General features: G+C 39.7%; 1 protein-coding gene across 1 annotated transcript in view; it reads right to left on the bottom strand.

The window, feature by feature from the left end:
• Positions 1–250: 250 nt before the first annotated feature.
• LOC140210625 (B-cadherin-like) overlaps positions 251–27,123 on the bottom strand; it is a 60,744-nt gene continuing 33,871 nt past the window's right edge. Inside the window, exons 5-16 of the mRNA XM_072279758.1 lie at positions 26,091–26,246; positions 24,052–24,196; positions 21,426–21,598; positions 20,396–20,524; positions 18,421–18,603; positions 16,185–16,429; positions 14,640–14,782; positions 8,669–8,893; positions 6,835–7,056; positions 5,874–6,004; positions 4,391–4,531; positions 251–2,102 (exon numbers count right to left, since the gene is read on the bottom strand). Coding sequence (XP_072135859.1) covers positions 1,893–2,102; positions 4,391–4,531; positions 5,874–6,004; positions 6,835–7,056; positions 8,669–8,893; positions 14,640–14,782; positions 16,185–16,429; positions 18,421–18,603; positions 20,396–20,524; positions 21,426–21,598; positions 24,052–24,196; positions 26,091–26,246 — 2,103 coding nt within the window. The 3' untranslated portion in view covers positions 251–1,892. The remainder of the gene's footprint in view (positions 2,103–4,390; positions 4,532–5,873; positions 6,005–6,834; positions 7,057–8,668; positions 8,894–14,639; positions 14,783–16,184; positions 16,430–18,420; positions 18,604–20,395; positions 20,525–21,425; positions 21,599–24,051; positions 24,197–26,090; positions 26,247–27,123) is intronic.

Genomic DNA, 27,123 nt, shown 5'->3' with positions numbered 1-27,123 from the left:
AACTAAAGAGAATGTAAATATTTGCCCGAGATTCTACAAATTCTTCCATTGCTTCTCACAATGTCCTGGCATACACTTGGTCAGGTCAGCTCGATGCTGACATAAACGCAGAAGAGGAAAATATCTATGATAACTAAGACAAGGAAGATATTCAAAAGGCAATTCATTTTCTTCATGTCATATATGAAAACACAGTTTTTAAAGCACATTAGTAAATACTGCAATCAGACTCTCCATGATCAGCGGCAAATGTTATTGCTAAAAATATTTATTAAGGCATATACACTTAAACAGCGAAAGCTCAATTAAATTTCAACAGCCAAATATGAAACCAACATAAAAAAAAATCAGAATTCAGACAACTTACAGGCAACTTTAAATGCATAAAAATAAACACTGCATTGTTTATCAAATTTAAAAAATGGAACAATAGAAAGACTGCCATTACTGACACAACCCCATCACCAGGAAAGTGCAACTAGCCTTCTTTCAATATAATTTAAATGTCTGCATTTCAAACGAAATCAAACATTTTCTGTTCAACTAAAGACAAGTTAGTCATTATGAAATGTTGCAGTAGGGAAAAGCCTTTTGTAACTTAAGACAGTGCTAAACTATGATATTAAGCTCTTTCATGAATGTTGTCAACCAGACAGCACATTTCACACACAATGACAACTGCAGGTACACGAGCCCAAATCCAAATTGCCCAGACATGTGAGTGGAAGAGAAATGGAAGGAGCACAGAAAGTGCGAAATGTTTGTATTGCTGTTATGATGCAAGTCTGTTTATTTTCCTACCAAATCTTTGCATGTATTGAACAGTTCAGGTGTGAATTGATGGCATTTTGGGAAGTGTGGGATGGAATGAGAAGGGTCGTGAAAGACGATGTATTGTGACTGACAACATTAGGAGTTAATTTCTAGTTCTAGAGAACTTTGTCTAATAGACCGTTATCCAATTCTACTGATTTTCTTTTTACCTCCACCACTATATACAGTGGAACAAAGATGAAAGTGGAACAAAGATGAAAGTGGATTTAGAAATCCCCACATTAGGTTCCATGACAAAGTCATTTTCAGTGATAAATTCAGAACATGCTACAAAAAAAACCATAATCACTGCAATGATTTACAATCCAATATAAAATTATACAACAGTTAATTTTATATGATGTAAGGATCCTGTTATGTATTTAAAATATATCTGTCCATCATAAAACCAAGTTTCAAGCATATAGCAAATAATAAGAATATCTTTATTTACCCAGTCAGTAGTACATAAACAGGGAGATAATCCTATTTTTTTTAAATTGGATTTTCCATAAGAGCTCCCAAATAAGTATTTCCTGAGAATTCATACATTGTCAATGTAAAGCAATTTTTGGCTAGTAGCTGTGAGAATTTTGGTTACTTTAATGCCTTTAAAAGTATTACATATTAAACTCACATATGGAATTGTCAATTATTCAAAAGCAATACTACCTTATAAAACATTGCATACTTAAACCTTAACTTCACTAACATTCCCAATTTTACTCAAAGGGCTACAGGCAAAGGTTATTTGAGCAGTAGAATATTGCAACAGGAGCCTAGTAGGAAAAAAAATATAAAACTAAATAAACCTTGGCTCAATTAAACTTTGGGAAAATTGAAAAGGCAAGTCATGGATAAATGAAAATAAAGCTCTGAGCAACAATTTATTGCAATTAGCTCAGGAAAACCTTGTTTTTCATCCTAACAATTTAGTAATTTCAAGTTCAGATGCAGTATCAACTGGAATGTAATTTCAATTCACCTTGTCACCTAATACTGCCATGCACTCCATTTCTCACTCACATTTTCAATCATTAGGTGGTTAAAAACACAAGTCTCTGTTTACTGTCAACTCCTCAATCCTCGCCATCGCCGTACATTTCAGCAAGTTTCCGGAAACGTGGGCCCCATTCGTTCAAATGGTTATAGTCCTGGTCTGCATCAGAGTTATTCGATGAATTCACTGAACTTAAAGATTCTGCCTCTGAACCACCACCTTCATAATCAAACACCAAGAGGGAGTCATAGGGGGGAGCAGTTGGATCATTGTCAGCAGTCTTCAGGTTCTGTAGTGATAAAACAAAGGGAAAATAAGTAAAACTCTGGTAACCTGTGATTCTGATCATGATAGCAACAGTGCTGGTACCAGGGCTGTTAATGATTTTGTATTAAGATGATGGCTGCTAGTTAATTTAATTCAATTAGAGTTGCAGGGAGATGGGACCCAGAGCACCAGGACAGACAGTGGAGTGGTTGTGGGAAAAGATGTTAAACCTGCATACAAAGACAGGGATCAGAATAATTGTGTATAGTGGGAATAATATTCAGAGTTGTGTCTATTTCTATGTAGGTATAGTAGGAAAGACAGGTGACCTTAGAGCAGGGATCAACACGTGGAATTATGACATTGTAGCCATAAGTGAGTCTTGGTTGTAGGAGGGGCAGGACTGACAGATCAATATTCTGGGGTTCTGTTGTTTTAGACGTGATAGTGCTGGAAGGATGGCATTACTAGTCAGGGAAAATGTCACGGCAGTACTAAGACAGAACAGACTGGAGAACTCATCTACTCAGGCCACTCAAGTGGAACTGAGGAACAACAAAAGGATGATCACATTAATGAGATTATATTATTGACCACCCAATAGTCAGCAGGATTTAGAGAAGCAAATTTGTAGAAAAGTCACAGACAGTTGCAAGAAATATAAGCTTATGATAGTAGGTAATTTTAACTTCCCATATATTGTCTGGGGCTCCTATATTGTAAAAAAGCTGGATAGGGTAGAGTTTGTTAAACCTGTTGGGGAAAATTTCCTTAATTAATGTTCAGAGATCCCAACTAGATAGCCCGTTGTTCCATTGTTTAACAAGGGCTCTATGAATAAATCAGGAAATTATGGGCTGGTAAAACAGACTTCTACATCAGGTCCCTTAGAATATCTTCTCGTAATTTACAAATCCAATGAGTGGGTACGATATTGGAAAATATTCTAAGGGATCGGACTTGGATAGGGAAGAACTAATTAGGGATAATCAACATGGCTTTGTGCATGGTACTGTAGGTCATATCTAACCAATATTATAGTTTTTCAAGGAAGTACCCAGGAAAGTTGAAGAAGGAAAGACGTTGAAGTTGACTACAGGAACTTTAGCAAGCCTTCTGATAAGGCCTCCATGGGAGGTTTGTCAAGAAGGTTCAATCATTTAGCATTCAGGATGAGGTAGTAAATTAGATTAGACACTGGCTTTCTGGGAAAAGCCAGAGAGTTGTAGTAGGTGGTTGCTTCTCAGGAGACTAGTGGTATACCACAGGGGTCAGTGCAGGGATGTTATTGTTTGTCATCTGTATCAATGGTTCGAATGGTAATATGGTAAACTGGATCAGCAAATTTTCGGATGACACAAAGATTGAGGTGTGGTGGACAATGGGGAAGTCTATTAAGTTTGCAGTGGGATCCGGACCAATTGGAAAATTGGGCTGAGAAATGGCAGATGGGATTTTGTGCAGACAAGTGAGATGTTACATTTTGGGAGGACAAACCAGCATGGGGTATAGACAGTGAATGCTAGGGATCTGAGGAGTTCAGTAGAACAGAAGGATTTGAGAATACAGATTCATAATTCCATGAAAATGGCATCACAGGTAGATGGGGTCATATATAGCTTTTTGCACGTTGTCCTTCATAAATCAAAGTATTGAGCACAGTGGTTGGGATGTTAAGTTGACGTTGTATGAGACATTGATGAGGCATAATTTAAGTATTGTGGAATATGCACTCTCTCCATCTTATTGATATCTTTCCTATAGTTCTGGTCATCTGGTGTACCCAGAGGAAAGATATCAATAAGATTGAAAGAGTGCAGAGAAAATTTACAAAGATGTTACCTGGACTTTAGGACCTGATTTATAGGGAACTGAAGTTGGGTGAGACTAGAACAAGAAGTCATGGATAAAGAGTGAAATGTTTAAGGGGAATGCAAGGGAGAAAACTTCTTCACTCAGAGGATGGTGAAAGTGTGGAATGAGATGCTAGTGGAAATGATATACATGGGCCTGATTTCAACACTTAAGAGAAATCAAGATAGGTTCACTGATGAGACGGGTATGGAGGGCTATGGTCAGGGTGCAGGTCAGAAGAATAATTCGCAGAATAATAGTTTAGCACCTACTAGATGGGCTGAATGGCCTGTTTCTCTGCCCTATGACAATTTTGATAATCTGAACTTTTCAGTTTCCTGAATATACTGGGATATATCAACAATACAAACCAAACTGCAAATTTTGCTAATTGCAGATTTTTGCGCTAATTATTCCCCAAGACCACGGCTATTTCAGTAATGGTTGATATCCTACCTCATCGATGAAGTTGCCGATCTCATCTGGGTTTGCGGGGCGTGGCCGATATTGTGGTGCTAAGAGTACAGGAGCCACGTCATTACGTAGAACTTCAGGTCTGGCATCCAGGCCCCGGTGCAGTTGACTGAGATCATAATCCTGTAAAATCAGAGTTATATCACAATATTGAGTGGAGATTTAATACAGGTTTTATTTCTCAATCTGCCAACTGCCCAGATGAATCAGTGAGACTCAAGCAATTGATAGTAAACATCTTAGCAGGATGAAATATGCCTCCTGTTTTGTTCTAAATGAACATACTGATTGCTCAGTGAAAGCTGATGTGGGCCACAATTGGCTGGCCAAGTCGGGACTGAGAAGTGGGTGGGATGGCATTGTGTCCAGCACTTGCAAAAACATCTTAAAGTAGAATGTTGTTTGGTACCAGCAATAGCAGCTGGAAACAACTCTTGTCACATATGTAGACACCATGCAAGCTTTCAAATCCTCTGTAGGATCTGGACTCCACTGTATCTGGCTGGGGAGGCCAAAAGATGGTAATGGCATCTGATCATGAGTAGTCATTCATAATGGGATCTGGCTGGACGTCAGCTTGCCTCAGAGTCCATAGCAGTCATTAATTAGTTGCGAAGCAATATAACCAGCTGTCTTTCCACCCCATGGTCACATTTCTGATGTATCATGACAAGTTTGGATTTAACATTCTATATCGTACAGATTTTGCTCATCCTATATACCATTGATATCAAATCTGTGGACACATTTTCTTCACACTTCAAAATACATTCCCACGCACAAATGTTAATATCAAAAATATGTATCTACATGTGATTTGTAATGCAAGGAATGTTATTCAATTCATTTCACAGGAGCCCAATTTGTTACACCAAAAATGGGACGTGGAAGTCGATAACATCACAGATCCGAGTAAATGAATGGTAATTGGAGGAGAAAAGTAGAGATAAGGGAAACTTAAAACAACAAATGGACAATGCTAAGAGCACTCAGTGTATTAACAGTAGGGAGGGAAAGTCAATGTTTGGTTCAGGGACTCTACATCAGAAATGGGAAATGAGGGAATGAGTAGGTTTCTCAACCTGCTAAGTGTTTTGGTAATTTAAACAATGTTTTCTTAATCTTGCATCAATTCTTTCGTCGCTCGTGATTTATGGTCTTCTACTGAATTAACATATGGCTGTTTATTTAGATAATAAGGCATTTAGTAAGTGCCCATATTACCATCTCCCATAGCAGAGCTCATGCTGAACGCTTCTCCTTGGAGGAGGACTGGTCAAGCTGGTGAATGCAGACAGAGGTCTGGCTCTAACAGGCATAATGGCCGTAGGCTTAAACACCACTTTAGAATTCATGCTCAGCACACTTCCCTGTGTAAATTACGGATCCCACATAAATAACAAGCAGCTTTTTGTGAATCCTACTGAAATGATCCTCAAAAAAGCAAGTTTTGAACTGTGCTGACCTGGTCTTCTTCACCACCACCCTCTTCATCGTAATGGTAAACATTATCCCGAATGTCCTCTTCAGGCAATAATGGCTCCTTTTTAACACTTCGCCTCTTTCTTATGAAAAGTAGGAGCAGGAGGACCAAAACTGGAAGAAAATACAATTATTAAAAAAAAACATTTTATGGAAATTAAACTCCATTTTCAAAATCTGCAATTGGAAACATAACTATACAGACTTTTAATTTTGTAGATATGAATACACAACATTATACAAAGTACATGGATGCATCTCACAGCAAAATGGCCAGGCAGGAATGGAGAACTTAAAAGGGAGATCTGCAAATGAACCAAGTATCTTACTATGGTGGAGGGTGCAGTGTTCAGTGGCTGTCACCAGATAAATGTCATGGAAATTTTAAACATCTCATGTTGATCACAAGAGAAATAGGCTGGAGGTACGAATGGAATAAAACTCATCTGTGCAATCAGGGATTGCTTTCCTTCGAAGGAGATAGTTCATTAGAATTCAAAATCATGAAGATGTTAATAAAGTAAGTAAGGGGCAACTGGACAATATTATGTAATTGACAAAAGAACCAGAGGAAATGAGATTTCTTTTTTCAAAAACACAGGAAGTCACTTTAAATAAGTGATTGAAGTGTAATTGATAATATCTTTTGAAAATGGCCTTGATTATATATTATACAAAAACACACAGGGGAAAATCAAACAAACACACAGAAGAGAGACTAATTGTATAATTCTTAGCAAAAGCCACAACTTTCCATTCATTCTCATTCCCAAATCAAGTGGCATTTCCTCTATATTCAGTCTCAGAAGTTCTTGAGGGAAAAATTCTTAAATTGTGTGAGCATTGAATAGTAGGTATATCCCTTAAACTTAATTTACAATCTAATTTTCAGCAAAGCTAAAGGGCATTGTTATTGTTTTAAATTGTATGCAAATGATACTCACGCAACAAAGCCAAGATAGCACCCAGAATAGCCAAAATGCCAGGGAAGCCAAAGGCACCAGCAGCAATCTTCTGGCTACAAGCACCATGTTCACAGTCGCACACCTCCACTCGCAATCCTGTAACCTGAGAGAGTTGTGGTGTCCCACCATCTGTCACTTTCAGAGAGACTTCATACGTATTAGGTTCAATTTTATTCCTCAGCTTCAACAGCTTCACGTGAGCTAAATAAAAGAAAACAATAGACAATAGGTGCGGGAGTAGGCTATTCGGCCCTTCGAGCCAGCACTGCCATTCACTGTGATCATGGCTGATCATCCACTATCAGTATCCAGTTCCTGCCTTATCCCCATAACCTTTGATTCCACTATCTTTAAGAGCTCTATCCATCTCTTTTTTGGAAGCATCCAGAGACTTGGCCTCCACAGCCTTCTGGGGCAGAGCATTCCATATATCCACTACTCTCTGGGTGAAAAAGTTTTTCCTCAACTCCGTTCTAAATGGCCTACCCCGAATTCTTAAACTGTGGCCTCTAGTTCTGGACTCACCCATCAGTGGGAACATGCTTCCTGCCTGCAGCGTGTCCAATCCCTTAATAATCTTATATGTTTCAATAAGATCCCCTCTCAGCCTTCTAAATTCCAGAGTATACAAGCCCAGTCGCTCCAATCTTTCGACATATGACAGTCCCGCCATCCAAGGAATTAACCTTGTGAGCCTACGCTGCACTCCCTCAATAGCAAGAATGTCCTTCCTCAAATTTGGAGACTAAAACTGCACACAGTACTCCAGGTGTGGTCTCACCAGGGCCCTGTGCAGCTGCAGAAGGACCTCTTTGCTCCTATACTCAATTCCCCTTGTTATGAAGGCCAGCATGCCATTAGCTTTTTTCACTGCCTGCTGTACTTGCATGCTTGCTTTCAGTGACTGATGTACAAGAACACCTAGATCTCGTTGTGCTTCCCCTTTTCCTAACTTGACTCCATTTAGATAATAATCTGCCTTCCCGTTCTTACCACCAAAGTGGTAAAACATGTTGCTTCGTAAGTTCTACACAAGAAAGTATTGCTTAACATGGAACATGTTTGGGTGTCAGTTTGCAGACAGCAGGACAATTGTCCCTCGTGTTAATTCTCCTCAACCGAGATTATTAGCCTCACTGCAATCTGCACTTTGATCTGGCCCACATTTTTAGTCCAATTTCCTTAGTCCCAATACCATTTGCCATTCTGCACCCAGTATACACTGCGCATACTGATCATAGTCCCATTGGCACTGACACACCAGCTGCAGCCATTTTAACCATCCTTGATTGTTTTGGAGGGGGTGATGGGGGGGGTGGGAGAGGTTACAGCAACAGAAACACATTCTCTAGGAATGTGGCTCCACAGGCTTCCAAATCTTCACTTCCCCCATCACCATGTCTCCCTCCCCAACCCCAAACACCACGACCATCCGTTCATGTTGCTGATCTACAGGTCCAGCTGTTCCATCAGACCATCACTTCTCCCATTTTCTTGCCTTGATGTTGGTTTCCTTGAATCCCTTTGTCTAACACCTTGCAATAACATTGGAGGCACGTAGGGATGACAAATAAGGGCAGAATGTAAGTGCATCAAGGGAAGCTGGTATAAGGACAAAGTGAGAGTAAAAGAATATTCATTTACGATTCTCACAGCTGAACACTTTTGAGCCTTCTCCCAAAGTGTGCTACATCCAGGAAGTAGGCATTAAATTCTAGGGAGAGATAACTATTTACTGGGGAAGAATGAAGGAAGGTTAAAAAAACATATATAGTTATCGTTTATAAATCTGTTTTCAATTTAATAAGCTTACGATTCTCTGTTGATTCAATTGTCCAGTTTCTCTCAGCTCCATGAACCAGCATAACCACAAAAGGAGAAGTGTTGGGTGGGATGTCTTTGTCTATAATGGTCACATTCACAGGGACAGGATCTTCATTGCACACACGGTTAATAAGTGTAGTAGCAATGGGTGGATTATCATTGATATCTTCAAGCTGCAGAAGAATGGTCCCAGTACCAGTGGCAGGTGGACTCCCTGCAAACACAAAAATGAAACTCTGAATCCAATAGCAAAACTTAGGGAGAAAAAGTTATAAGTTGACAGCCTTTTTTATATGAACACTTGGAAAAAGGTTGACAATGACCATTTTAATTCATTCATCCAGAGTAACTTTAGAGTCTCATCATCTTAACATTTCTTTCAAGACATACTCATTCCAATTATGAAGCAAGTTTTCTTCAATCTTAAACTTTTATTGATTTTAAACCTCTATTTCTTTGACACTGTCTCATAATGAAAACACTTCAGTTTTATCTATTAAATTTGATGTACACTCAGTGGCCAGTTTATTAGGTACACCTGTACACCTTCTCATTAATGCAAATATCTAAGCAGTCAATCATGTGGCAGCAAGTCAATGCATAAAAGCATGCAGACATGGTCAGGAGGTTCAGTTGTTGTTCAGGCAAAATTTCAAAATGAGGAAGAAATGTGATCTAAATGACTTTGCTGTGGAATGATTATTGGTGCCAGATGGGATGTTTGGATTATCTCAAAAACTACTGATCTCTTGAGATTATCATGTACAACAGTCTCTAGAATGGGGTGATGGACAAAAAACATCCAGTGAGTGGAACTTGTGGTCAATAGTGCCTTGTTAATGAGAGAGGTCAGAGGAGAATAACCAGACTGGGTCAATCGCCTAACTTTGAGGAGACATGAAAGGATTTAGAAGGAGTGGATTGGGACAATTTGTTTCATGGGAAGGATGTAATAGAGAAATGGAGGTCATTTAAAGGTGACATTTTGAGGGTACAGGACCTTATGTTCCTGTTAGGTTGAAAGGAAAGGTTAAAAGTTTGAGAGAGCCATGGTTTTCAAGGGATATTGGAAACTTGGTTCGGAAAAAGAGAGGGATCTACAATAAATATAGGCAGCTTGGAGTTAATGAGGTGCTTGAGGAATATAAAGAATGTAAAAAGAATCTTAAGAAAGAAATTAGAAAAACTAAAAGAAGATACGAGGCTGCTTTGGCAAGTAAGGTGAAAATACAGCCAAAGGGTTTCTACAGTTATATTAATAGCAAAAGGATAGTGAAGGATAAAATTGGTCCCTTGGAGAATCAGAGTGGACGGCTATGTGCGGAGCCAAAAGAGATGGGGAAGATTTTGAACAATTTCTTTTCTTCGGTATTTCACTAAGGAGAAGGATATTGAATTGTGTAAGGTAAAGCAAACAAGAAGGGTGGTTATGGAAGGTATGACGATTAAAGAAGTGGAAGTACTGGCGCTTTTAAGGAAGATAAAAGTGGATAAGTCTCCAGGTCCGGACAAGATATTCCCTTGGACCTTGAGGGAAGTTAGTGTAGAAATAACAGGGGCTCTGGCAGAACTATTTCAAATATCATTAGAAACAGGGATGGTGCTGGAGGATTGGTGTATTGCTCATGTGGTTCCATTGTTTAAAAGGGGTTCTAAGAGCAAACCTAGCAATTATCTGCCTGTGAGTTTGACGTCAGTGCTGGGTAAATTGATGGAAAGTATTCTTAGAGATGGTATATATAATTATCTGGATAGACAGGGTCTGATTACGAACAGTCAACGTGGATTTGTGCGTGGAAGGTCATGTTTGACAAATCTTATTGAATTTTTTGATGAGGTTACTAAGAAAGTTGACGAGGGTAAAGTGGTGGATGTTGTCTATATCGACTTCAGTAAGGCCTTTGACAAGGTTCCACACAGAAGGTTAGTTAGGAATGTTCAATCGTTAGGCATTAATATCGAAGTAGTAAAATGGATTCAGCAGTGGCTGGATCGGAGACGCTAGAGAGTAGTGGTGGATAACTGTGTGTCAGATTGGAGGACGGTGTGTAGTGGTGCGCCTCAGGGATCTGTACTGGGTCCAATGTTGTTTGTAATATATATTAATGATCTGGATGATGGGGTGGTAAATTGGATTAGTAAGTATGCAGATGATACTAAGATAGGTGGTGTTGTGGATGATGAAGTAGGTTTTCAAAGCTTGCAGAGAGATTTAGGCCAGTTAGGAGAGTGGGCTGAAAGATGGCAGATGGAGTTTAATGCTGATAAATGTGAGGTGCTACATTTTGGTAGGACTAATCAAAATAGGACATACATGGTAAATGGCAGGGCATTGAAGAATGCAGTAGAACAGAGGGATCTAGGAATAATGGTGCATAGTTCCCTGAAGGTAGAATCACATGTGGACAGGGTGGTGAAGAAAGCTTTTGGTATGCTGGCCTTTATTAATCAGAGCATTGAGTATAGGAGTTGGGATGTAATGCTGAAACTGTATAAGGCATTGGTAAGGCCAAATTTGGAGTACTGTGTACAGTTCTGGTCACCAAACTATAGGAAAGATATCAATAAAATTGAGAGAGTACTGAGGAGATTTACTAAAATGTTGCCTGGGTTTCATCTCCTAAGTTACAGAGAAAGGTTGAACAAGTTAGGTCTTTATTCTTTGGAGTATAGAAGGTTGAAGGGGGCTTGATAAAGGAGTTTAAAATTATGAGGGGGATAGATAGAGTTGACGTGGATAGGCTTTTTCCATTGAGAATGGGCGAGATTCCAACAAGAGGACATGAGTTGAGAGCTAATGGGCAAAAGTTTAGGCGTAACATGGGGGGGGAAATTCTTTACTCAGAGAGTGGTAGCTGTGTGAAACGAGCTTCCAGCAGAAGTGGTTGAGGCAGGTTCGATGTTGTCGTTTAAAGTTAAATTGGATAGATATATGGACAGGAAAGGAATGGAGGGTTATGGGCTGAGTGCAGGTCGGTGGGACTAGATGAGAGTAAGAGTTCGGCATGGACTAGAAGGGCCGAGATGGCCTGTTTCCATGCTGTAATTGTTATATGGTTATAAGCTGACAGTAGCTCAAATAACCATGTGTTACAATAGTGGTGTGCAGAAGACCCGTCACTAAATGCACAACACGTTGAAAATTTAGGTGGATGGGCTACAGCAGCAGAAGACCATGGACATGCACACAGGGGCCACATTATTAGGTGCAGGAGGTACACTCAGGTGGCCACTGAGTGTATTTCCACATTTATAAGATTGCTTCGTTCAAAGTTGAAAACCTTTTCATTGAAAAATATAATTATCACCATGGACTTAATCTTAAACTTGTCCAATATACCATTTACCACATGTTCCATGGTGCCTAATACAAGCAAGGAGCACTCTGATGTGGACCAATAAGGTCCTCTCTAGTTTCGTACTGGTGATATTATGGTAATAACAGATTACTCCCTGTTATCAGCCAAATCAGTGTATCTGTATTGTAAACGTTGGGTACAAGTACACAACTGTCAGAGATAAACAGCGGATTGCACAATTTTTCTGAAGCACTGAAGGTGTTTTTCTGATTGGTTCCGCTGAATAATTTAAACTATATGGATGAACTACATCATGGATTAAAGGAAACACAAACTATTTGCAACATTGCAGAACCAATCCCATTGAAACTCATTTTGAAATTGGTTCTAGTTACTTTTTATCATTTACAACTCAATTCACCAATACATTTTGAGACTACATGCACCAGGTTTCCTTCAACATCTATCTTCAATGGTGGACTTGGAGTGGACAAGAGTAGCACTCAAAGGAGGCTCTCTATATCCCTGCCCATTAGAATGTGGATCTGATGCCCAAGTCTCACCCATATTTCACCAATTTATAATAGGTTCCATGACAATTTAGTTGAAAAACTGCGTTCAATTCTGCCCTCAGGTGCTGTCAGTGTGAAGTGTATTTGTCCTCTCTTTGACCATGTGAGCTGCTGTTTGCTACTCCAGCTATATTAAGTCAGCACTGTGAATTACTCCTTAATGCTGAAATCATACCAGAGGGAAGTTGATGGGCTTCTGAGAGAGAATCAATGGTGGGGTTATAGGGATATTGAAAAAGGGAATGGAACAGTTAAGATTGCCCCTCTGTGAGCTGGCATGGACCAAGGAGTTGAACAGCCTCCTTCAGTGCTGAAAGCAAGGAAATGGGAAATACTGGTCCAAATTTACATCGCCTTCCCCACCAGAAGACACTTTTAACACATGGAGATTTCAAATAAAATCTCTAATCTGAAGGTGTTTTTTAGATTTTTCTCATCACTAACTTGTTTTGGTACTGAAGAAATATTTGAGATACACAAAGGGGATTTGAACATTACGCTTCAAAGGCCAAATCCAGGAGGGTTTAGATAAATCCAATCAAAATGTATTCTCACTTTCATATTAAGAGAAAAATTCACCAAAATTAATCACATTTACCAATCTATCTATTAAGATGGAGCACAATAGGCCCTCCCGGCAGCACAGCGCCACCCAGCAACCCTCCAATTTAACCCCAGCCTAATCATGAGACAAGTTACAATGACCAATTAACCAACCAACCAGCACATCTCTGGACTGCGAGAGGAAACTGGAGCATCTGGAAGAATCAGTCACAGGGAGAACGTACAAACCTATAGACAGAGGCAGGAATTGAACCCAGTTTGCTGGTACTGAAAAGCTTTCTGCTAACCACTACACTACCGTACCTTCTCCTGAACCACTGGATAAAAAAATATTGAAACATGAATCACTGATGGAGAAAGCTGAAATATTACTATCATCAGGGGGCATTGGTGGCTGACCCAGATGCAAGACACAGACACTGAAGTACCAGGAACAGGACTTGACTAGAGAGCTGGGACAAGAACACAGACTTGGTCTAGGATATTGGCTAGGCAAGCGGGACCAGGATAAGGAACTGGGAACTAGGAGCCAGGGCTTGGACTCCGAGCCAGAGACTGGACAAGGACCCAGAACCTGGGTCTTGATTCAGGCTCGAACCCCGGAACTAGGCGAGGACATGATGTGGCTACAGGACTGAACATGGCTTGGGTTCCTCAAGACTTGGGTTCTTCATGGCTTGGGTTCCTCAAGGCTTTCCTGGGCAGGATGAGGCACAAGGACAGGACGAGACCCTGAAGCCTTGACTTCGTCTTGGCAGAACAGGAACATGGAACACAGAGCCTTGGACTTGGCAGAACAGGAACATAGAACACAGAGCCTTGGACTTGGGAGACAGGAACGCAGAACCTTGGTCAAGGGAGGACGGGAACACAGAGCTGGGACCCCTCCTTGGGAACAGGATTTGGGGCCGGGGCTCTACACAGAGTCAGGACCCTTCCTAAGGAGCAGGACGTAGGGCCGGGACTCATACACAGAGAGATGGTTCTCTACACTAGGTAGCAGCAAACGGCCAGACCTACCTAGCAAAGGCATGGACACAGAGACAGTTCTCAACACTAGGTAACAGCAAATGGCCAGACCTACCTAGCAAAGGTGTGGACACAAAGACAGTTCTCAACTCTAGGTAGCCGCAAACAGCCAGACCTACCTAGCAAAAGCTTGGACACAGAGGGACAGGTCCATACAATGACAGAGAGTTTCTTATCCTGACACAGCAAGGCTCCGGTCTTGCCCAACGGTTGAACTAGACAATGTTGCAGGCCAGGCCAGGCTCCAGGAGGAAGGGGCCAAGAAGGGATTCAGACAGCGGGTTTTGACAGGAACAATCCAGCAACTGAAGCTGAACCAAGGAGCTATTTATCTAAAATGTGAATCAGCTGCCTCAATTAGAACACCCAACAGAAAAAGGGAAAACCAGAAAACCAGGAATAGGGAACAATGGCCGGACCGTGAACCGGCATCCGGACTTCATGGACCGGACCATGACAATTACAGCATGTGCCTTGTAGACCCACAGAGTCTCACCATCATCGGAAGCAAGGACTGTTGCAGTATAAATACTATCTTTAACAAATTCTGACTCTCGATCCATAGGGCTGTTGAGTTTAACGATGCCAGTCTCCGTCTCAATGTTAAACCAGTTTGCTGGGTCACTTCCCATCCGGTATCTGGAATATATGCAGCAACACAAATAAATTATTAACCACAAATCCCAAAATCAAAGAAAATGAACAAAACTAGTTTCCACTTAAAATATAATGTATCTCTAAGTGCTGCCGTAATGGATAATCAGATGTTCCATCACCGAGTTAGTAACTTTAATAAGCTCCTTACCCAATGTAATTGTGGCATAGAGTTCTTTCAGGAAGTAAAGCAGAGACATCAGCTAATTTTAAAACACTTTACATATACCAAACATTTTGGTGATCTAGTCATCCTTTAACGCTCTGGTTTTATGTGCAAACGAATTGCTACAATGGATAATATAGATTGGTCTAATGTCTCATTGCTACTCGTTATTTGGCAGATGATGAATGGACAGAAACTCTGTCACAGCTGTGCAAACTATTGTTTCAACTGTACCATTTTTAAGAAGGAAAAACAAATAATAGCAAATGAGATCAAAGCCTTTTGTCCAGGACACAAATATGTTGAAGACATGAATAAGTGACGTCAATAGTGAGAGCAAGTCAGAGGAGGCAAGGAGCTGTATGATATAGAAATTATTAAAAACAGTTATGGCAGTAGGAGATAATGAAACAGGTTATCATCAGTCTAAGAGGTACGGGGGAAGTGAGTGAACGATAATATATTTATAGAATAAATACTATCAATATCAGCTTCCTTAAAAAGAGAAGAGACAATGGAAAGCATTGCAAATAAGTCACAGGCAATAGCTTAAAGTCTGCATTGGGTATAGGAGGAGGATTACAACTGACCAAGAAAAAAAGTAAAACAGAAAGATTTCCCCTTTCTTCCTCCTCCTTCAGGAACATTACTTCTCCCTGCTGATGGAGCCCTGCCATGCACTCCTTCCCTTTCCTTCACATCTGATCTCACCGTCCAGGAGGGGAAGGGGGAGTTAATTTCCCTGGCCCTCACCTTGCACCTCAGTAGCCTCAATAACAACCAAGTCATTCACCATTTCTGTGAGCTCCAAAGAGATTGCAGCACCAACCACATCTTCTACTCTCCTCCTTCCACTCTCTGCAGAGGCCACTCTTGGTGACTGCCTGGTTTGCTCCTCCCTTCCCACCAAACCTTTGTTCTCCTCGTACCTTCCTTTGCAGCTGTAAGAGGTACAAAAACTTGTTTCTTTATGTCCTCCAAACAGCCCTTCCACATGAGGCACCGTCTACAATCTGCTCTATTGCATTTGTTGCTCCCAATTTTTTTTCTAGGATCTAACTCAAGGCTCCAGCATTCCCAATCACATTGACTATTCCCAAATATGCCCCTTGCAGTTCTCAATTAATAGTTCTTCTTTGTAGGCACAAATATCTTCTCTGTACCCTTGAGGAGGAGAACATACTGCTAACTTAAAAGTGCTCCCACAAATCCATCTCATACCTGATGGTTTGCTCCTGAGCCGTGTCAGGGTCCTTTGCCTTACATGTAGTTACTGTACTCCCAACTGGTAGATTCTCAGGCTGCTTTTCGGTCTTCGTTTCTGGATTAAATATTGGAGCTTCGTTGACATCATGCACGTTGATGGTTACTGTAGCTGAAGACAGTGGCATGGTAACGGTGAATGGTATCTCATTCTTTACTTCAATTATCACCACATGTTGTTTGCTCTTCTCAAAGTCCAAAGGCTGCAGTAAAAAGTTCAAAGTAATACATGTGAAGTTTTTCTTCATGAAAACAGAAAATGTTAACTAAAGTGCACATGACATGTAGTATCACATTGATTGGTAGTTTATTTAGAATAAACAAAAGACAAGGTTTCCCTATTTTTAAGGGAAAAGCTTAGCAAGATGTTTCTTTGTATCCCTAAATGAACCATTTCACCACAAAATCAAATCCACGTCGGTATTTTCACAATGACAAACATTGCCTCAATTATAGCAGTGTTCCACACTAACATGCAAAGAAGTACCGACTTTTCTGTCTGTTGAGCTATGGCAAGTTTTGTCTTAACTCTGAGAACATATATTCTGTTTACATCTCATATCTTTGACTTTTCCTTACATTATGCATATTGAAAAGCAAGCTAAACATTTGTCAAAATTGAAACTTGTGAGTTTTCAATTTATATTAAATTTGAATACATTATCTTCCAAATTAGCTTTTTTCATATCTTAATGATACACAATATTGATCCATGTGCACTACACAGCCAGGTACATTCCCAATAATAGATACCTGGCCTCAGGAGAGGAATCATATTCTCAGAGTAAATATCTGGTCCTTGTAACAACTGTTCTGGATCAAAGAGCCTGTTCTTGTTCTGTACTGCTCCACCTTCTACGTTGTTTGCATGACCAACAGAGAAATGAGAACCAAACTCACACATCTCTCCAGATTTCACTTTATTTGCAGGATATGGGTATCACTGACAAAGTCAATGCTTACTGCCATCCCTGACTGCCCAAGGAAAACATTGGTGAGCTCCTGCAGCCTTTCTAGTGAAGATATTCTCAGTGTTGTTGGGCTAATAGTTTCAGGATTCTTAAATCCAGTGGGAATGGAGGAATATTAATACACTTTTTCTAATCAGGATCCATGTAACTTGGAGGGGAACCTGCAGATGGAGGGTGTTCCCAAGTGTCTGTCGTCCTTCTCTTCCCTGGTGGTAGAAGTTGTGGGTTTGGGAGGTAACTTTGGAGAAGCTTTCGTGAGTAATTACAGTGCATTTTGCAGCAAAAAAAATCAGCTAGTGGTGGAGGAAGTACATGTTTGGAGTGGCAGGCAGGGCACTAATCCAGTGAAATCTTTCTGTATCAGATCGGGTTTGACTGTTGTTTAAATTGTATACATGCAGGCAAGTGAAGAGTCAAACTCTCAACTAGAAATGAGATGATACAGCCATTAACTCGAATTATGACTGGTTCATTTAAGTTTCTGATAAAGGTGGCCCTGGGAACTTTGCTGTCAAATCTGTAGAAATATCATGAGATGCTAAGAGTTTCTTTTTAGTCACTGCTTTGCATGTATGCAAATTTTCCATTTTTGCAGTCCATGTCCAAATATTATCCAATTCCTGCTGCATGCAAGTTCGAACTGATCTACTTTATCTTGAGATGCTCCAGAAAGAACTGAACATTCCTTGACAGGGAAACATAAATGAACCTTCCCACATGAGCTTTTATTTACAGCTCATAAAGTCTGATCCCATGTTACCGAGGAATTTCTGCAGCAGCCTAGGATTGGTGAATGAGCATGGAAGGGGGGATTTCAACCACTGGCCACAACCATCTTCCTCAATGTGAATGAAGTATAACTCGGGACAATTAACAGACTTCCCATCAATTCCTTTCAACACTTTGATACCATTCTGCATCAAATTTCATGTGCAGTGATTCACACTTTGTCAGTCTGTCAAGTGATCTACTGATAGTGCATTGATCTTCAGTGAGCAGCTTATTGGCAAGTTATCAACATTGGATAATGTTCATCCTTTGCTCATTATTGAGGGCAGACCAACTGAGTAGTTGGTCGCACAGATACATTTAGCCTTTTGTGGGCAGGACATCTCCTAAAAATGTTCAGTTATCAAGTAGATGCCAAAGTTGTGGAAAAAGCCCAAATCATTTACTAGTAAATATTAAAATGACTACAAAAATCTACTGGTAGACTGCCATACCTTCGCAATTCTAAGAACTCCATTATTCTGTGGGTCAGTAATCATTGTGAACTGATTTCTCTCATTTCCAAAGGTTATACTGAAATTTGCTTTCCAGGCTGGTGTATAAGGCAGGTCATCATCAGTTACAGGGTGTCTTGACACATCATAATCCACTTCATTTTCAGGGACTTCGACAGTAATCTGCAATTAGAAATGTGCAGTAATTTATATTTACAGAGTTGCAGACGTTCCTGATCAACACCAAAACTCAAATTCAACTAGGGTTGATGCAGTATGAGTACTTATACAGACAGGAACTGATTAGGGACAGTCTGCACAGCTTCATGCATTGTAGGTCATGTCTAACAAATCTTACAGAGTTTTTCAAGGAAGTAACCAGGAATGTTGATGAAGCCAAGGCACTGAATGTTGTCCTCGTGGACTTCTGCAAGGCATTTGACAAGGTCCTGCATAGGAGATTAGCCAGGAAGGTTCAGTCACTTGGCTTTCAAGATGAGGTAGTCATTTGGATTAGACTTTGGCTGTGTGGGAGAAGCCAGGGAGTGGTAGTAGGTGGTTGCCTCTGACTGGAGCCCTGTGACTCATGGAGTGCTGCAGGGATCGGTTGTTGTTTGTCATCTATATCAATGTCCTGGATGATAATGTGGTAAATTGGATCAGCAAATTTGCGATGACACCACGATTGGCTTTGCAGTGGACAGTGAAGAAGACTATCAGTGTTTGCAGTGGCACCTGGACCAGCTGGAAAAATGGGCTGAAGAGCAGCAGATGGAATTTAATGTAGACAAGCGTGAGGTCGGGCCAACCAGGGCAAGGCCTAACACAGTGAACAGTCAGGAACAGAGGAGTACAGTAGAACAAAGGGACCCGGGAAAACAGTCCATAATGCATTGGAAGTGGTGTCACACATAGATAAGTTCATTAAGAAAGCTTTTGGCAAATTGGCATTCATAAATCAAAGTACTGGGCACAGGAGGAGGAATATTATGTCGAAGTTGTATAAGATATTGGTGAGGCCTAATTTGGAGTATTGTGTGTAGTTTTGGTCACCAACCTACAGAAAAAATGTAAATAAAGTTGAAAGAGTACAGAGAAAACTTACAAGGATGTTACCAGGATTGGAGGATCTGAGTTATAAAGAAAGATGAAAGATTCCCTAGAACATACAAGATTGAGAGGAGATTTCATAGAGGATTACAAAAATACAAGGGGTATAGATAGGGTAAATGCAAGTGGGTGTTCTCCACTGAGATTGGGTGGGACTACATTGAGAGGTCATGGCTTAAGAGCGAAAGGTGAAATGTTTAAGAGGAACATGAAGAGAATCTTCTTCAGTCAGAAGGTGGTGAGAGTGGAATGAGCAAGTGGTGAATACGAGCTTGATTCCCAAGCTTAAGTGAAGTTTGGATAGGTACATGGGATGAGAGGGGTATGGAGGGCTATGGTCCAGTGCAGCTCAATGGAACTAGGTGTTTTAAATGGTTCACATGGACTAGATGGACTGAAGGGCCTGTTACTGTGCAGTACTTTTCTGTGACTAAATTCTTTCCCTCCTTCCAGCTACCCAATCCTTAACAAATCTATCCTCCTGAAGCTACTAACAAATTACTGCAGAATACTTCCCAAAGCCCTCTGAAACTTTGTTTACAGTGACCTTTCATCAAATAGAGGCAGTGGGAGCTTTTGTCTGAATCACAACTCAATAATGCTGACCAGGGACTAAGCAATGGTGACCTGGGACAGTTGATTTCCTTAACGTCCAAGATGTAAGCTCTTTTACCCTAACAAAGTCAAAAGACAACATTTTCATCACAATCAAGACAAGATGAAAGTGAGCATGGTATACTTTTGATCACACAATGCTTCAAATTCTTTTTCAAAACAATAAAAAGAAATAATTTCATTTTGAATTTTAGGATCAGTTTATTATATTCAAATGGAAATGTTTAAATCTGTCTAATGAAATCTTTACCGATGAAGTCACAAATTTTGGGGCATTATCATTTGCGTCGGTGATTGTGATTATTGCTGTGGCAGTGGTCATCAATCCTTCACCTTCCATATCTGCTGCCCGAATAATAAGCGTGTATTTATCCACTTTCTGAAACAAGATTAAAAGAATCAAAGAACTTGTATGACGTGTAATTTTCACATCATCAGAAACAACACATTCTGTCTACCACGTTCATGTATAGTGGTCAGAAAAGGTCACATTCACTTCTCATTTCTCAGTCCATGGTCTGTAGGACCATTGTCAATGCCTCATCTGAATATCATAAGTGTAAAAAGGGTTGTCACTTTCTCCATGTATCCAGGCCAACCACTCCAGTTTCCCACTTTTTAAAGTGCAAATCTTTTTCCTCAACTGCCCTCTAATTCTTCTACTGGACAACTTCAAACTACAGATAAAGTACCTTTGTTAAAATGGCAATGAATGCCAACTCATAGGGCATTAACACAGATTATGTCTCCTGCAACATGTACAGAAATTTGAGCAGGATTTTTCTTGGAATGATGAGTATAATTCAAATAAGATTTTTTTTTACAATTGACTAAATCATCTTTTAAAATAATTTCATTACTACCAGACATACTATTTATGTTCAATATTTATTTTATAGTACAATCTTTCCCAGTATCTGTGGTTGCAATTTGACAATGTTTCTGTCATATTAATTTGTGAATGTTTTCCATCTTTCTTTCTTTCTTTCCATTAAAAATGCTTCTCCTACGAATTGGTGAGTAACAAAGTATAGAACAAACGTCGAGAATATTTACTTTATTGAAGGACAAGCAGGCAAGCACAGAATATTCATCATGGGCACCCTCGAGCATGCTTCAATTGGAATTGAATTACATTTTAAAAGAGATTTAACATTATACACGAAAGTAATTACTTACTAAAGCAGGGTAAAGCAGCATAAAAGATGCTACAAATAGGAATAAAAATTTCAGCAACAAACTTTTCAACTATGTGCACGGACATATCTCTGCCCACTTACCTCCCGGTCCAGACCTGCATGCAGCACACTGATCAGTCCACTTGTTGAACTAATTGTAAACATCTGTGAATTAGGACTGGCTGGATCTTGACTGTCAATGGAGTATTTGATCATAGAATTAGAATTGTCTTTCTCATCTGCATCTGTGGCTGTCACATTCATGAATGCAGTACCTATTGACAAATGTACATTAAAATTACACCGACAGCTTCATAAACGTTCTCTTGCCCCAAATCCATGGAAAGTAATAGGTTTAATTGGATCAATTTCATCACATAACTTTGCATCTTCTGAGATGCAGCCAAGACATTGATTTTCATAAATCAGACCTACTGCAATATCAGTTGTTATGTTTTGTAACTTCAAAACACTAAACTAATTCAAAGGAAGACATGGGAGATCAAAATGCAAGTCTAACTTAGTGTTTATTTTAGTGAGGTGCACACATATCACGTGGTAGCGTGATAACGTATGCAATTCACGTACTTGTACATTTAACTCATGATAATTATTTAAATAAACAAGAATGCTTAATCATAGATACAAGATTACTCAAATATTAAATACACAACATTAGCCTCCCCACTCTCAGTACAACACTTTTTACCATTGAACAAACAATGGGCAATTTTAGCAATTGTACATGAAATAATACTCTATTAAAAAGGATTGCTTGTATTTTGAATGCATAAATATATACCACTAAATGAAACACTCAGATAGAACTAGATGGAGAAAGTAAAGAACAGGACTTCATAAATCTCACTGCTGCTCAAAGCTACTCCAGCCAGAGAAACTGCAGGAGGAGGTCATGACCTCGAGCCTGCTCCAGCATAAAATGTCATGGATCATCAGCAATTCACTCGCTCAACAAATAACCTCACTCCAGCTATCCAAAGAAAATTACCCAAGCTATGAGTATGGCTCAGTAAGCCCCAGGAGTAAAGACTTGCAAAGATTCACACTCATCAGAAGTAATTCCCTCTCATCAGATCATAAGTGGCTGATTTCATATCAAGCACAGTTTGAGCACCCCTTATCCGAAATGCTTGGGGCTGGAAATGTTTCAGATTTTGGACATTTTGTACTTTGGAATATAACCTGAGACAGCTTGGGATCGCCATCATTTCTAACTCTTTGAATTTATGTGCGAAAGGTAAGCAGTCTTTGTTATGCCCCTGCTCATCACACATATGTACCTAACAGTGAAAATTATTCCATAACATTACTGTAATGAAAATATAATGTGTACAAGGCAACAGCAGCAGCAGAGGCACATCGGGAGAGAATACCCGAACCAGCTGCTGAACAACAGCAACAGCAAGCTTTCAGACTCCACCTACGATGCCATCATTTGATAAAAGAAAGCTGTTTTTGTATTTGACTTTTTATTAGGTTTTATGTAAGATACAAAAACAATCAGCAGTGTTGACTTGTTCGGGTGTTAGATTTTCATCAGTGACGACCTTGGCAAACTCATCAATAAATTTCTCTCCTGCTTTGTGTTCAGCAGACACTTTGAAAATTTAATGCTGTGCCTTTTCTTAAATTTCTCTCACCAGCTTGCTGAATATTCACAATTACATTCAATTTTCAGTTTGTCATGACAGATCTTTGCTTGTTTCATGATCAGCATAGTGTTAAGCGGAATACATACACCCTGATGCTGACTCTCTTTCAAATCATGATCGAGATCTTCACTTTTCACTTAATGCAGTGTTTTTCTATTTTTAATTAACATCTGTTCATTGCATTTCTCAGAACTGTTTGTGGAACAGAGACCAGTGCATCGCCTGAGATTTTCCTTGAGTCTTGAAAAATTTTTGATTTGTGACATTACGTCAGCACTCAAAAAATTTCTGGATTTTGGAGTTTTTGGATTTTGGATTTTCAGATAAGAGGTACTCAACCTGTAGTTCTTGAATGCCCATTAGTAGCAAAAGCATCTATCCTGGTGAAGCCCTCAGAATGTTCCCTTTGCAAATATGTTCTCACTCTGAATGAACACCCTAAACAAACTCTAGGCTGGAGAGTTCAAGACACAGTACATTCTCCATATGGGAGAAGAAAACCTGCAGTCAGAATTAGTGATGAAAGCTGTCAGATAAATGCATGGCACCTTTGGGAGAAGCAATCATGTGCCCTTTCCTTTGTAGCATTCTGCTCACAGTAGGATACGTTAATGCCCATTTTAAGTTTTGTTAATTTATTCAGTCACTTTCCTGGCCAAAAGAAGATTAAGTGCACTTATTCCTGTGAATAGATGATATTGCGCAGTGAGAACTGTATTACTGGATGTAGAAACTTCTTCATTAGCCTGCTTGTCCAAATAATCATTGCAAAAATTAAACAATGTGGCTGCTTATTTGAAATGGTGGGAGACAAAACCCTTCACTGATCTTACAGGAAACACACAAATGCAAAAGCTTCAGAAAAAACAAGTGAAACTTTTTGGTAGCAAGGCACAATAGAATTGTAACATTTGATTCATCCAATCACACTGGATCAACAAACATATATTTAGAGTAAGACTAATATATTGACGAACAAAATCAAGATTCACTGTCATTTAATTGTTGTCTCAATCTCAATTCAGAAATAAGACAAAACAAAATGTTCCCCTTACCTGGTGTAGCTCCTTCTACCACCCTGCCATAGAAAGTTGGAGCAACAAATTGTGGCTTATTATCATTCATATCAATGACTTCGATGACAACATCCACTGCATCTTCAAGTTGAACCCCATTTTCATCTAGTGCATGAGCTAACAGCTATTTCAGTGAGATAAGAATATTGGTTGTTAGGGTACAATAGCTTCAAAAGTACTGCAATAAGAAACATTCATTCAATATTGAACCAGAAACCCAAGACTTTTAAAAGTTGTGTGTTGGTTAGTTGGGTCATAGTGGATTGAAAGACCCATGTCCATTTCACCTTGACTATTAACATGTCAGTTATTATCACAAAGACATAGGTCTGGATTTTGCACTGCATAGCACTTTCCCCTGATCGGTGAAAGATGATTACAAAAATCCCTAATTCGGAAGCATGAACTTAGATCTTTTCTGATCCTGATTACGGGAAATCAGTTCTCCACCAACAAACAGCAATCATTAAAGTGTCCTCACAGTGAAAAAATCAGAAAGAAAAACACACAAATTAATCTGTAGTGGTGCAAAATTGAAATCATTATACACTTCAGTTGAAGTATAAACAGAAATATGCCATGAACAAATGTTTCCATCTTAAAACCAATTACACTTCGGCAGAGTTTACCAAATGCAGGAATGGCTTAGTAAACTAACTCAAGCTCACTTGTCTTTCACTCAACAACAGAATTTTGATGAAATTCTATAATTGACACATATCTCCAGTTTTTACCTTGATTCTACTGGAGAAATCTGTCAACAGGTGTTTGTGGAGAAGCTCACTGATCACCAGCAGCAACTTGAGATAAACTGTGTATCCACCAAATTGCAAATATACTGTGAACTTTCCTGCAGTTATTACATCCATAAAATGCAGGCCAGTGAGTTGATATGAAACTACTGAACCCTAAAGACTTTTGTAATCATTCAGTGCTATTCTATTGAATTACACGTTTCAAAAAAAGGTTAGGAGCGTTAAAGAAAATGGTATATGAACTAGACATTTATTGTATTTTGTTTTGCAAATATATTAATGCATTCATGTTACTAAAGCTACCATCTTTACCCAATGCAACACACAAAATACTGGAGGCAGCATCTACTGAATTGATTTAACAGTCGATGTTTCAGTCAAGATCCTTCTTCATGACTAGATAGTGTGGGGGAAGATGCCAGAATAAAAAGTTAGGGGAAGGAGGACAAGCTAGAAGAGGGTAGGTGAAGCCAGGTGGGTGGGAAAGGTAAAGGGCTGGAGAAAAAGGAATCTGACAGGAGAGGAGTGGACCATGGTAGAAAGGGAAGGATGGCCATTGGAAGAGATGATAGGGGGTAAGGAGAAGTGGTAAGAAGTCAGAGTGGGAAAAAGAGGGTAGGGGGAGGGCAAAAGAAAAATTACCAGAAGGAGAAATCAATAATCATGTCATCAGGTTGGAGGCTACCCAGATAGAATATGAGCTGTTGCCTCTCCACACTGAGAGTTTCCTCATTGTGGTAGAAGAGGGGGCCATGGACTGAAATATCAGAACGGGAATAGGATAGGAATTAAAGCATTTCGAGCAAAGCTGCTTGCCAAAGTGGAACCCCTACTTACATCAGTTCTGACCAATGTAGAGGATATCGCATTGGGAACTCCAAATACAATAAACAACTCCAACAGATTTACAGGTGATTTATGCCCTCACCTGGAAGGACTGTTTGAGGTCCTGAACGGAGGTGAGGGGGGAGGTGAATGGGTGGGTGTAACGTTATTATCCAATATGCAATGATAGAGCTGATGAATTAGCATGGGAAAGGGCAAGGAGGTTGTGATAACAAATTACAGCAAAAACCGTCTGATACTGTGATCTGTCCAAACAAGTGTTGTCCCTCAAATTTTAAGCTCAGTTACTTGAGCAATACTATACTGACATTGTGTGAATCAAGAATCAGTCTTATACAGAGAAATAATTGAGAACAAAGTTAACTTTCTACTATAAATCACTGTGGTACAGGAAGGATTATAATTAATGAAACTCACTTTGTATTTGTCTCTTTCTTCTCTGTCTAAAGGTTTATGCACAGAAATTTTACCGTCGTTTCTAGTTACAGAAAAAACACCGACAGGTGGCTGATCAGCTCCTGGGCCTGTTATAGTGTAAAATACTTCTGTTTCTTTTTGCCGATCGGACTTGATCTGTTCAGAGGAAAAAGAAATGTCAGCATAATATTGACAAGCAGATTGCGACAAGTCAGAGTAAAATACTCACTAATGTATCGACAAACAAGAGAAAATCTGCAGATGTTAGAAATCCAATCTACACACACAAAATGCTGGAGGAACTCAGCAGGCCAGGCAGCATCTATGGAAAAGAGTACAGTTGACATTTCGGTAGGACCCATTAACGTAATGTTCATTGTGAATTGCCTCAAGGTATCACTGAAAAGCACTTAAGGTTAAGGAGTCCCATATTTAATTCAATGTTTTTTCTAAATTGCCTGAATTAGGTTGAGAGAGCCAGGTGAAGGAAATATGCACGGTATCATCTCCTCATAAATATTCCAACAACCCTGGCTGAAAATCAGGGGATCCAAGTCAAAAGGATGCAAACTGGGGAGAACAAAGAGGTGACAGGTTTCCTGATGAGAAGACTAAGAAAAAGTTCAGGATTTGCGGGCAGGGGTAAAGGTGACAGTTGTGACAGCAAGTGAGAGCAGGATTAAATGGAGAGATTAGAACATCTCCTGCTACTTTTAGCTCCAGGAAAATAACTTCTGTTCTTTATTGCTGAACACCCCCAAGCACTAGCTGGCTAATAACAAACTCATTTTGGAACCGGGATTTCAAACATTATATCACTCATTTGTAGATCCAACATGCGTTCTGCACCACTGTTGTTTCTAAAGGTAGGTAGAAGAGACAGAAAGAAAGATGGGGTAAAGTAAGCTTAACAAGAGTGAAACCTGATCAATTAAAACACTTTACAAAGAGCTTTTCTTAATATGTACAGAAAACAGCTTATTTTATAAATACACAGGATGCGCTAAGACAGAATTTACAAGATGTAGAGAAA

Source organism: Mobula birostris, chromosome 15 (genome assembly GCF_030028105.1).
Source record: "Mobula birostris isolate sMobBir1 chromosome 15, sMobBir1.hap1, whole genome shotgun sequence".
Taxonomy (NCBI): Eukaryota; Metazoa; Chordata; class Chondrichthyes; order Myliobatiformes; family Myliobatidae; genus Mobula; species Mobula birostris.
The sequence above is the reverse complement of the archived record's forward strand: the minus strand, read 5'-3'. Positions and strand labels throughout refer to the sequence as shown.